Source organism: Lissotriton vulgaris, chromosome 6 (genome assembly GCF_964263255.1).
Source record: "Lissotriton vulgaris chromosome 6, aLisVul1.2, whole genome shotgun sequence".
NCBI classification, from domain to species: Eukaryota; Metazoa; Chordata; class Amphibia; order Caudata; family Salamandridae; genus Lissotriton; species Lissotriton vulgaris.
The window spans coordinates 1,225,912,900-1,225,925,172 of record NC_141694.1 but is presented as its reverse complement, the minus strand read 5'-3'; the positions used below and the strand labels follow the sequence as shown (position 1 = coordinate 1,225,925,172).

Here is a 12,273-nt window from a genome sequence, read left to right as displayed (position 1 = left end):
GACTTTGCTAATGCCCCCATTACTTGGGATAACCTAAGAGCTGATTTAGAAATTTGGGAACCCGAGTCAAAATTTTCCGTCAAGGTAATGCCCAGATAGACAAAAGTCTTAACTCTTTCTAAGGTAGAACCATTGAGAATGGGGTTCGGGCGGGTCTGCTTTGGGGGATTGAAAATCATAAACTTGGTCTTGTCCAAGTTTATCTCCAATCCTTGTGAAGCACAGAATGCTGCGAAGCCGGCCAGGGTGCGCTGGATGCCCGATGATGTTTTAGATAGCAACAAGGTGTCATCCGCAAACATCAGAGCGGGCACCCGCCCGGTGGCCAGCCTAGGGGCGTCATTGTCAATTACACCAATTAAATGGTCCACAAGGCCATTGATGTAAAGATAAAATAACGTTGGCGCCAAGACGCACCCCTGGCGTACACCCTTCGAAATGGGGAAACGTGCTGAGAGATCCCCGTGCCTCCCGCACCAAACTTGGGCATAGTTTCTAGTGTGAAGCCAAATTAGGATGTTCAATAGATAGGATGGGAGTTCTGCTAAGACTTTCCATAATTTTTCCCTTGGAACTAGGTCGAAAGCGGCCCGCAGGTCAACAAAGATGAGATAGAGGCTGCCACCCTCCACTCTCACCGTTTTCCAAAATAAGACCTGCAGCCGAAATATTTGATCCAAAATTGAAATACCCGTCCTAAACCCGGCCTGGAGTGTGGTCAGTATCTCATTTTCTTCCATCCACCCCTGGATCCTATCTAGGATGATCCTGCCCATTAGTTTCTGTGCGGTGTCTATGAGACTAATAGGCCTATAGTTTGATGGGGTTAATGGGCAGCCTTTCTTAAAGATAGGGACGATCTCGGCTCCAAGCCAAGTATCTGGTGGGTCAATCCCCCTAAGAATTGCATTAAACAAAACCACCAGATACGGTGCCCATATTTTGGGTTGGGATCGGAATAAATCCCCGGGGATTTTATCTAGGCCGGGGGCCTTGTTAGGTAATAGTCTTGCTATTGCAGACTCAAACTCCTTCAGAGTAATTTCTTCAGGCCGTTCTAGATGATACCCCGGCCTTATCCTGGGCTTCTCCCGGCGCGTCCCACGCGCGTCTCCCGTGACGAGGATCCAAATTCTCCTTTATACGCCTCCTGGGACTTGGTACTGCCGTTTTTTGAGATTGCTGGGAGGTGTAGTCAGAGTGTTTGGCGGAGCCAGGCCCGGCCAGTTGGAGAGCGGAGCAAAGCCCGGCCCGGAAAACAGCCCCCAACCAGGATGCAGTCACTCGGCAGAGCCCAGCCCGGCCAGGGAAGCAGCGGAGCGAGACCCAGCCCAGAGCACAATCCCCAAGCAGAATACAATGCACAGGGGACTCGGCGGAGCCAGGCCCGGCCAGAAGCAGTAGTGAAGCAATGTCCAGCCCGCGGCTCAGCTCCAAAGAAAATAGCAGGTACACAGGGAACTCGGCCCCAAATTCTCCTTTATACGCCTCCTGGCGCTCGGTACTGGCATTTTGCGAGATTGCTGGGAGGTGTAGTCAGAGTGTTTGGCGGAGCCAGGCCCAGCCAGTTGGAGAGCAGAGCAAAGCCCGGCCCGGAATACAGCCCCCAACCAGGATGCAGTCACTCAGCGGAGCCAGGCCTGGCCAGAAGCAGTAGTGAAGCAGTGTCCAGCCTGCGGCCAGCCCCAAAGAAAATAGCAGGTGCACCCCCCTGCAGAATGTGATGAAGGGCCCCTGAGTCTCCCTTATCTCACCAATATTAATTGCTCTTTGGCTGAATGGAGGAAGGCAGAAGGCCTGGGGCCTCCTGCACCGCATGGGCCGTCGGGGCCTGAGTTTTGGCCATGGCTGTGGCTGAGAATGAATGAACGTGGGAGTACACTTATGATGTCTACACCTACAAAAAACTGATCTCTTAGAGAAATTACTCCACACAGGTTCATGCAAATCTCACAACACTAATGATGCTTAGCTCAGTGGTGGGCCAACCAAATAAACCTCACTCGCTATGGCCACTAAATGAGGAGTGTATATTGTCCAGAAGACACTCAAATAACTCCTGGAGCCTTTAATCTCCACTTCCTGACTTCTAGCACATTAACTCTCTTCCAGAGACGCGTACTCATTTAACTTTCCCTTCGTTTTGATTCCTTTCTCTTTAAAAAAGTACGACCTACTGTTCACCTTTGAACTTTATAATGGAGATATTTTGAAAACAATTACCATCCCTAGCCACATGATGTCCTAGTTTCCAGAAAGTTGGGAATTGAGAGACGAAAAGTATCTGTAAGTTATGTTTTCATGACCCTTTCAATTATGTTTTCACAACCTTTTGTCAGCCTCTTCACTCAAAAAAAACATCAGATCACATTCCCCAAATGTAATGGGCAGTTTGGTAAAATGAACAGCCTTTTTACAAAACTGCAGATTTTGCGACTTTTTTGCAAAACGCAAAATCCTGGAGGGTCTTGTTGAGTATTTCAAAAGTTTATAAACTTCAAATATTCTTTCAGCAAGGAAGCAAAAGCCACTGCTCCATCCTTTACATAGAGGAATGTTTACAATGCATATTTTACAAGATAGTCTTCCTATTAGAAGTCACTTCAGGAAGAACATTTGAAGAGATTGATTAGTTACAAAATCAGAAACACAAATAGAGTGTGGACAGACTATTGTGTCAAAAATATCGAGGACAAGAATATCGAGTAGGTAAGTGCAACTAGGTAAATGTAAATTTACTATTCTTAACTCCAGTTCTACGTACCTTGAAGATTTATAGATATATCGTCAAGGTACATATATGAGGAGTTATATGTAGCAAAACTTTACTTACCCCTAGAAACTGACATACATGATATTCTTGTCCTCTATATTTTTGACATGATGTCCCACAATATTTGTGTTTCCGATATTTTGTCCAAATACCGAAGAGATGAGAGCACTTTCTAGGGTCAGGCCTGTACAAAGAAGTGCCATATGAACATAACTCCGTGTATAGGTACCGTAGTGATATCTACATCTTAAAGCAGTGTAGGTGTTAGAATAATAATAAGTCATCTAAATTTAATTTTATATACTTAATTATCAATATTTTAGTTAATAGTTTTTCTACAATATTATGGTAGCACAATATTAAAATTGTTATATTCTGACAATTAAAGTTAAGGGTGTTTATTTGTGGGCATAAAGGAAGTGTGGGTCTCATTACTAAAGGCTGGGCTTGGCCTTGATCTTGTCTGAAATCCTTTTTGTCTTCTTGTCAGCTTCCTGTATTGCCTTCTGGAACCACCATGAGACAGAGAAGCTTCTCACTGTTATACAACCCCACACACCATATTGCTGGGAGAAGATTGGTAAGAGTAAGGGTATTTTAATGGATATAAAGGATCTGTGTATCTGAGCCTTTCAGTAGCCATCCTTGAATGTTATTTGCAGTTCTCTTACAATGAGTCTTTTTTTTTTTGTAGATAACTTTATTTCGGTCAAAGACCATAAATGTGCAAGTAAAATACATACAAAAGACCACAAGTCAATAAAACAATAAATAGAAGACAGGTCAATATTAAAAATAGATTAAACTAGATAGTTATCAAGACCTGAAAGTTTAAAATTCATAATTGGACACAATTAAACACTTCTACGCCACATGCCAAACAGAAAACGAGATACAGCAAAAACTATGGGGGGGAAGGGGGTGAATATCATACGTTAAGACCCTACATGCCTGAATACAATACCTGAACCCTGGATTCCTACATAACGGAATCAGCCAGCATTTCCTTATAGTTTCATATGCAGGGCAAAAAAACATAACATGGCAAACATCTTCGCACTTATAGTTACATGCCGGGCAGGCTATATTTTCTGATTTTGCCCATTTACAGGTGAATGCTCTGAGTGGTAGACTGCCATGCCTTAACTGGATGTAAAGCTTCCTCACAAGGGGTGGATAGATTACATCTAAGAATTCCTCCGCTCGCAATTCAGTTTTCACCAGGAGGAACTCTGCTGACAGTCTTCCTAGGGAACCTAATCTCTGTAAGGCTAATGAGTTCTGCTGCCTCAGCTGACTTTTAAGTTCCAATTTGGATATCCCCGGGCAACACACCTCCGGGGTCTCCCAGAGCTCAGACAGACCAATCTGGATGCTAAGAGTCTTGATGTTGTTGTGTTTCTATCTAGGACCCTAATTCGATATTCCCGATTCATGACCTTATGTGGTTATAACAAATAATATCCTTATAAAGGCATAAGAATCAGTAAAATAACCTATGCAGTCCAAATACGGCAAGGCTACTCCCATAGACTCCTAGAAAGTGCAACGCGTTCTTTAAACAAACTAAGCCTCCAGCAGCCCGGGAAAACCCCCTGCTTTTGTTTTGATTTGCACAAGAACTCCTGGAGTCAAGAAAGAACTGTTAGTTCTTAGTGACGTCTTATGTCCAACCTTACGTCAAACCAGGGACCTTTCAGGTATAAATATACCAACGTTGCCTGAAGCAAACACACAGTGGTTGGGAGCAGAGCGACGTTCTACTTGCCCGGGAGCCCAGCTGTTGCGAGAGCCGAAGGAAACCGCCCCTCCCTTTGACGCACTGAGAGAGACGCTGTCTTTTTCTCCAGCCGAGAAAATCCAGCTCCGGTGTTCCCAAGTCACCCTCGCGGGTTGCTGGGAGATCGAGTCCTGAGAAACGAGATACAAGACCTCCTTCATTCTATAACCAAGGTACGGAGCTGATTAAAACCTTAGAGAGAATTCTTGATTCAGATTCTTGGCAAAAAACCTAACTTAACTCAAAACTGCAACTTAATTACTCCTTCCCACGTATTAGGCTTAGGTCAGGTACACCGGGGTAGGCGTATCTTAAAAGCACCAGTTGAGTTTGTTAGTCAATGTTTTTATGTATGTATATATTTTATCCATTTTAAAGTATCATATGGCTAAGAAACTATATAAATGCTTTTACAGTATTATTTCATAATACTACTTTTACTGTACGTACTTTACTTTATGATAAGTATTGCAATTGTGGCAATTCATTTCTCTTGCATGAGAAAGAAGACTGCTCAATAAAATAACACCTTTTATTGAAAATGCCCGTCTCTCTATTTCTCTGCAATCTGGTGAAATTAAGCATGCACGATTGACTGAGTGAAATAGTGGTCTATTGTTTTCACACGACTCTGGAGATATACTCTTTATTCTGAGGGAGCAAAGTTGTCATGTTATATGGTTGTCAGAAGCTAATCCCTTCTTGTCTAAATCAGGGAAGTTAACCCCTCCATATTCATTTGAGAAGGTTTCTAGTGACCTTTGAGCTAGCTGGCAAAACTAATTAAGTCTAACATAGTCAGTAGAGACCTAGATGACCTCAGTCCTACGTCTACACTGCTGTTTATGTTATTCCAATGTGCAGAGCCTATTGGGAATATAGGAACTACACTACAATGTGGTGCAGCCACGGAATGTTCTTGCCTTTTAGAAGAGCCCAGACCTCTAAAAATTCCTCTGTATGGAGCCAGTTCAGGCACTGACCAAAGTCTCTTCCAGTAGAGCATGGGCCGTGCTGCTACTAGTTCTTCTATTGATTCCAGCCACAGGTCAAGTTGTAGAGGAATGAGTGGTGTGCTTGGTGGCTAGCCCAAAAGGCTCCTCATGAAGCCCTGCTCGATCCTCAGGAGATTAGATGTATGTTTATGGCCCCAAAGTTCTGCACCATACGTCGAGGCCATTCTAGCCTGGAGTCGATATATTTCAATGACCGGGGCTGCCGGCTTGAAATCCGAAAATCTGTGGACTTTGCTAATGCCCCTCATTACTTGGGATAACTTAAGAGCTGATTTGGAAATTTGGGAACCCCAGTTAACATTTTCTTTCAAGGTAATGCCCAGATAGACAAAAGTCTTAACTCTTTCTGAGGCAGAACCATTGAGAATGGGGTTTGGCCGGGTCTGCTTTGGGGGATTGAAAATCATAAACTTGGTTTTGTCCAAGTTTATCTCCAATCCCCGTGAAGCACAGAATGCTGCAAAGCCGTCCAGGGTGCGCTGGATGCCTGATGATGTTTTAGATAGCAACAAGGTGTCAGCCTAAGGGCGTCATTGTCAATTACACCAATTAAATGGTCCACAAGGCCATTGATGTAAAGACAAAATAACGTTGGCGCCAAGACGCCCCCCTGGCGTACACCCTTCGAAACAGGGAAACGTGCCGAGAGATCTCCGTGCCTCCCACACCTAACTTGGGCATAGTTTCTAGTGTGAAGCCTAATTAGGATGTTCAATAGATAGGATGGGAGACCCAGTTCTGCTAAGACTTTCCATAATTTTTCCCTTGGAACTAGGTCGAAAGCGGCCCGCAGGTCAACAAAGATGAGATAGAGGCTGCCACCTTCCACTTTCACCGTTTTCCGAAATAAGACCTGCAGCCGAAATATTTGATCCAAAGTTGAAATACCCGTCCTAAACCCGGCCTGGAGTGTGGTCAGTATCTAATTTTCTTCCATCCACCCCTGGATCCTATCTAGGATGATCCTGCCCATTACTTTCTGTGCGGTGTCTATGAGACTAATAGGCCTATAGTTTGATGGGGTTAATGGGCAGCCTTTCTTAAAGATAGGGCCGATCTCTGCTCCAAGCCAAGTATCTGGCGGGTCAATACCCCTAAGAATTGCATTATACAAATCCACCAGATACGGTGCTCATATTTTGACTTGGGATAGGAATAAATCCCCGGGGATTTTATTTAGGCCGGGGGCCTTGTTAGGTAATAGTCTTGCTATTGCACACTCAACCTCCTTCAGAGTAATTTCTTCAGGTCGTTCTAGATGATACACGTCCCCAACAAGCTGGGAATCCTGCCTCCGATCACCATCCAAGGACCCCACCAATCGATACTCGTGGCTGGGCCCCGGGACGGCCAACAGGGGACATGCCACAGTTTCCCTTAAGACCAAATCTTCCGTCCCCACCGGTGTATGCTCCTGGAGAGGATCGGGATTGGGAGGCAGTATGGTCTCTTCGCCCGAATTGGCATATAGCGCACCGAAGTGCGCTTCCCACACTGCGTGGTGCTATATTCGGGGTTGTAGCCATTCCTCCCCCGCTAACACCAGAACTCACAATAGTCCAAAGCGACTTGGAGTCCTTTCGTGAGAGTGCAGATCTAAGCTCCTCCTATCTGTTCTCCTCCCATTGCTTCTTTCCCCTGATAATGGCCTTTTTATAGTCCAGGCGGAATTTCTTAATGTTAATTCTATCTTTATTATTTATTGCAGAAAGCAAATCGTTTTTTGCTTTCCTACAGGCGTCATACCAGGGATGTGTCCTGGCCTGGTAGGATTTTTCCCTTCCCACAGGACTAAACACATCCACAAGCCTGACAGCCAGCCGTTTGTGAATTTCCACAGCTCTACCCTGGGAGTCTAGATCCAAATTGTCAATGCCTATATCCCCCATATCTGTTAGCAGCGGTATTGCTATCTGGTATATTTCAGCGAGTTTCATGGGGGAGTCCTGGAGGTAGGGCCATTTACCCTCCGCCTGTGGCAACAGCGGACCGTTAGAATCAGGAGCAGGGTTTGTTAGCCCAAAACTCCCAGGTTTGAGTGTTAAGACAAGGGCATTGTGGTCACTATCTTGTCGTGGGTAGACCCTAATTCCAACAATTTATCCCAATGTCTGGCTTCTATCATTATATAGTCGATGATAGAAGTTTGCCCCAGTCTGTTAAAAGAGACTGATCCCGGTCTGTCGGGCTCCAATCTCCCATTACACGCCCGCAGAGACGTTGAGGGGGAGAAAGACTTAATTTGAAGGACCAATGGGGTCCATGCTCTGACAGTAGGGATCTGTGGACCGGGAACATGCCAGAACCGGTCCTCATCATCCAGCTCTCCCATATCTGAAATCACGAGGGGCTCAAACTGGCAGTTGAAGTCGCCTCCAACTATTAGGGCGACTAAAGGGTTGAGTGAATGTATAACCTGCTTTAATGTTTCAATAGTATCGGATTCTTGACCACTCTTAAGAGGTCTTGAATAGATGTTTAATATGGCCACCTGGGGCCTATCTTGAGGTGTTAAAAGAACGCATTGGACATCATGCGAGTTAGTTGATATTTGAACTGCCTGGACACCCAAATGCGTACCCACCCATATTGACAGGCCACCCGAGGGTCTCCCCTACCCCTAGTTGTCGCCAGGATATCAAAAGTGGCAAAGCCGGCCCTTACACTCTCCTCCAGTGCCCATGTTTCATGCATCAGGCAAATGTCATGCATTGCCATAAAAGAGCCCAATTCAGGTAAAGCCAGTTTCTTTTTCATCCCGGCCACACTCCAGGACAATATTTGTATACCTCTATCAACTGGCCTGATGTTAATTGATGGTTCACCCTTACTTTGGTCAGGCCCAGAACTACACAATAAGACCTTGAGGTCTGGTGTCTTTTCCCTTGCCTCACCTCTTAGCATTTCCTCGGAGGAAGGACAGACCCCCACATGCATAGTATCTGCCTCCTATTCCATCCCACCCTCTGTGATGTTGTTATATGTTGTTAGGTTCTCAGGGATACTACTGTCACCATTACCCACCAATATCGCTGTTTGGATGCCCAGACTGCTACGTATTTGGGGTAAGGGACTCTGCCTCACATGGCGTCAGTCGACCTGTTCCAACATGATAAACCTATTTCGTTGAGGGAATAGTGAAAGTAAGGGAATATCCGTCTGACAGCCCTCCCAGGATGTTCTTCCCTGTTGGATTCTGGGTGGTAAGATGTTCTGGCCCCCCTCTTGTCGCATACCTCTATTCTGTCCAGTTCATCGCTGGGGAGTGGGATAGAAATATGACAAGTGTAGGGGGAAAATTTGGGTGTTAGACCAGGATGGCGACCTGCTGCAGATGTATTCTACAGAGCGTGTGTTCCTAAAGTTAATCACAACACAGTTTCCCGCAATAGTTTTTGGTCCAGTCCCAATCCAGTCTACTCTTCTAACACACAATATTTCTCTAGAGAAATTAGGGGGGAGAGGCCTGTTGGAGATAAGCCATTGTATACATTTGTTTTTTAATTCAAAATGATCCTCACTTTTTCCCTGGCTTAAAGGAGGAACCCCAGCAAGGACCACAACATATGGTAGAGACTCAGGAGGGAGATCAAGGGAGGGCAGGACAGCTGGAGACCCCTCCTCTGAAGTATTTCTGCTAGCTTGGGCTTGTTGGTCCAGTAAGTTTGCTCTCACTTCGGTCTAGAGAAATCACAGTGTCTTGAACGTACTCACCACAAGCGTACGACAAGAAACTTAAATCAAACAGTGCATCAAAACACAATAATTTAACGCAACATACAACGTGAATTGTGAAAACATACTACTAGTGAAATTTACAGTGTACAAAAAAACATGTGACAATATTTCACAAAAGAAGGGGAAAAACGATATATAACCATATATTTTGACATGACATAATCAGAAAATTGTTAAATTTGACCAATAAGGAGTCTATTGATGGATCTCCAAAAAAAAAAAAAAAAAAAAAAGAACACAACGACCTCTCGGTAGCAGTGTTAGCAGGCTTGTAGTTCCTAACAATTTAATCTGTTTGTCAGAACTGAGGACAGGATCAAGTCCTCAGTTCTGACAAACAGAACAGCTCTTGCATCAAAGCTGACCCCTCCACACTCTCCGAGTGCTGCGTGGGGCCCTTCTGCATTTTCCTGCTCAACGCGTTGGTCAGGTCACTTGCCCGTTGGCTTGTGGCCCCAGTACCAACGAACCTTTGAATTTACACTGCTAGTCTGGTTGCTCCATACTGGCCCTCGCTCTCCTGAAAAGGAGCGCCTGCTCAGACCTTGCTGGTCCGAGTAAGAAGCGATCTTTGAATCCTGCGTGGGTTACCTTTGCCGAGGCTTGTTAGCTCCAATCTGGAAGCCGACACCGCCGACAGCGAGAGCCTTTGTGGCCCAGCTCGTGATCCACTCCAGGACATCCTCGGTGCCCCAGAGTCCACGTGGCAGCGGAGACAAGCTTCTCAACAACCACCTGATTGCGCCCAACATCGCCTGGTTCCTTCCTGGTTCCTTCCTGGTCACTGGCTAGTGACCCAGACTCTGTCCCCTCTGCTTTCAGGTACTCTACATCTTCGATCCACCCTTGGATCACACCGGACACTTCCCTCCTGGACGCCTGCAGCATCTTCATCTCCAGGCACCATCGAACTGCGTGACGAAACTCGACACTCTTTGGCACCTATGCACCCGCTTCCTGTGGGTGAGGTAACTTATGAACGCCGGTGTTCTTACACTGGTACACACCTCTAGTGTCTTAGTCTAAAGTTTGGTAATCCTAGTCCAGTCGGAAGACTCCTAAAACAGTAACTTTATAACTTTTACGCACCATTGACTGTGCATTGGTGGTGCATGCGTGTGCTTTTAGCGCTGCACCCGAGTCCCGCGGGCTTCTCCCGACTTCATCACTGATAGTCCTGAGTAGTCCCCGCGATTCCCCAGGCCCTAGGCCTGACCACTGTTCGTAAAGGGGTACTTATACCACTATTTTGATATATGGTTTGAGTGGCCACCCGGCCTCATCCTTAATTGCGCAACTTTCATATGTTTTACTGTGCTTTTGTTTAAACGCTTGTTCTTCTTTACTCATAAAGAGTACTGAGGAATATTCTGAGAATAAATACATATATTTTTAAAATATATAACTTGTGTGGTGTCCTTTCATTTGATATTACAGGATTGCATATGGTAAAACAGCTAGCTTCACATGCCCTCTTGAGTTAAGCCTATAATGCTGCTTAGTCCATGCTACCCCTAGGATAGCTTGTCTATAAGGTTGGCTTACAACCACCACCATAAGGGATTGTTTGGACTAATACAAGGTGCCCCCAGAATTGGAGACATCATACATCAGGCCAACTGCTCACATTGGTGTGCAGCGGTGCAGATTTGAGCTTGCTGTTGTTTTACCATTGCAATCTTTTTATCAAATTGAAAGATCACATTAAGTACCTAGGTACATATAAACAAAGCTTATATATTTAAGTTCTACTGAACTTAGTAGTTGTAGATCAAAGAGCTTAGCACACCCTGCCTACAACTCACTAGCAAGGTACAGTAGGAAAACACTTAGTGTAGGTAAGTGCACCACTTACACCTCACTAGCAGTCATGTCTGGCACAGGTGAAGCTTCCAGCTCTCTGCCTGTGTTGGTTGACCTTACCAAGGCACCTTCCAGCTATGACAACCTCAGCCATAAGGACGTGAGTGCCTTGTGCACTTCAAGGGGACTGAGAAAGGGTCACAACCCTACCATTCCCATCCTGATAGCCATCCTGGAGAAGGATGATCTAGAGAAGGCGAGTGCAGCTCCCTTAGATACAGGAGATGGAGTGAACCCCCCAGATACTGAGAACACCCCAGAGATAGAGGAGGAACCTGAATCAGATGCTAATGAAGATTCAGATCAGGATCAAGGGACCAACCAGGTACAAATTGGTAGGCTTAACCAGGCCATCTTGGACCTGCATGGGAATGGAGAGGGCCAGCACCTCCCCAGATCCTATATCATTTATTTTATTTTATTTTATATTCTTCTATAGCGCAAGACTAGACCCCCGGAGGGGTATCTCCGCGCTTTGCCAGTGAGAATAGCCTTGGATGGTAGTGAAGAGTTGTATGGTGCGTTTTGAGAGAGGGGGATCAGTTACTGGGGAATAAGTGTGTTTTTAGGACCTTTCGAAAGGTCAGATGGTTGGTCAATGATCTCATCTCAAGGGGTAGGGAGTTCCAAAGCTTTGGTCCAAGATAAGCCAGGGCTCGCCCTCCTTGTCTGGCCCTTTTTATTCTAGGCACCTGCAGAAGCTGCTGGCTACCAGAGCGCAGGGTTCGCCCAGGGGCGTAAGGCAGGAAGATGTTGGTCAGATATTTAGGGCCTTTGCCTATCACACTTTTGTGGATTGTGCATAAGGTCTTGAAGTGCACTCGCTTCCTCACTGGTAACCAATGGAGTTTAGTCAGCAGTGGGAGGGAGGGAGTCCTGGGGGGGGCGTTGAGGACAATCCTTGCTGCCGTGTTTTGGATTACCTGCAGTTTTTTGAGCTGCCCTTCATTTGCTCCCAAAAGAAGGCCATTGCAGTAATCCACTCTGCTAATAACTAATGCCTGCACTAGTGTTTTTCTATGGCAGTCTGGCAGGTAGGGAAACACTCTCCTTAGCATTCCGATGGCTCGGAAGCAGGTGCTCGCCACCTGGTTTACGTGGTC

General features: G+C 45.7%; 1 protein-coding gene across 1 annotated transcript in view; it reads left to right on the top strand.

Annotated features, from left to right (window-relative positions):
* Positions 1 to 12,273, top strand: part of LOC147708656 (uncharacterized) — a 223,889-nt gene that overhangs the window by 42,195 nt on the left and 169,421 nt on the right. Inside the window, exon 10 of the mRNA XM_086925380.1 lies at positions 3,264 to 3,353. Within this exon, the coding sequence (XP_086781506.1) occupies positions 3,264 to 3,353 (90 nt within the window). The remainder of the gene's footprint in view (positions 1 to 3,263; positions 3,354 to 12,273) is intronic.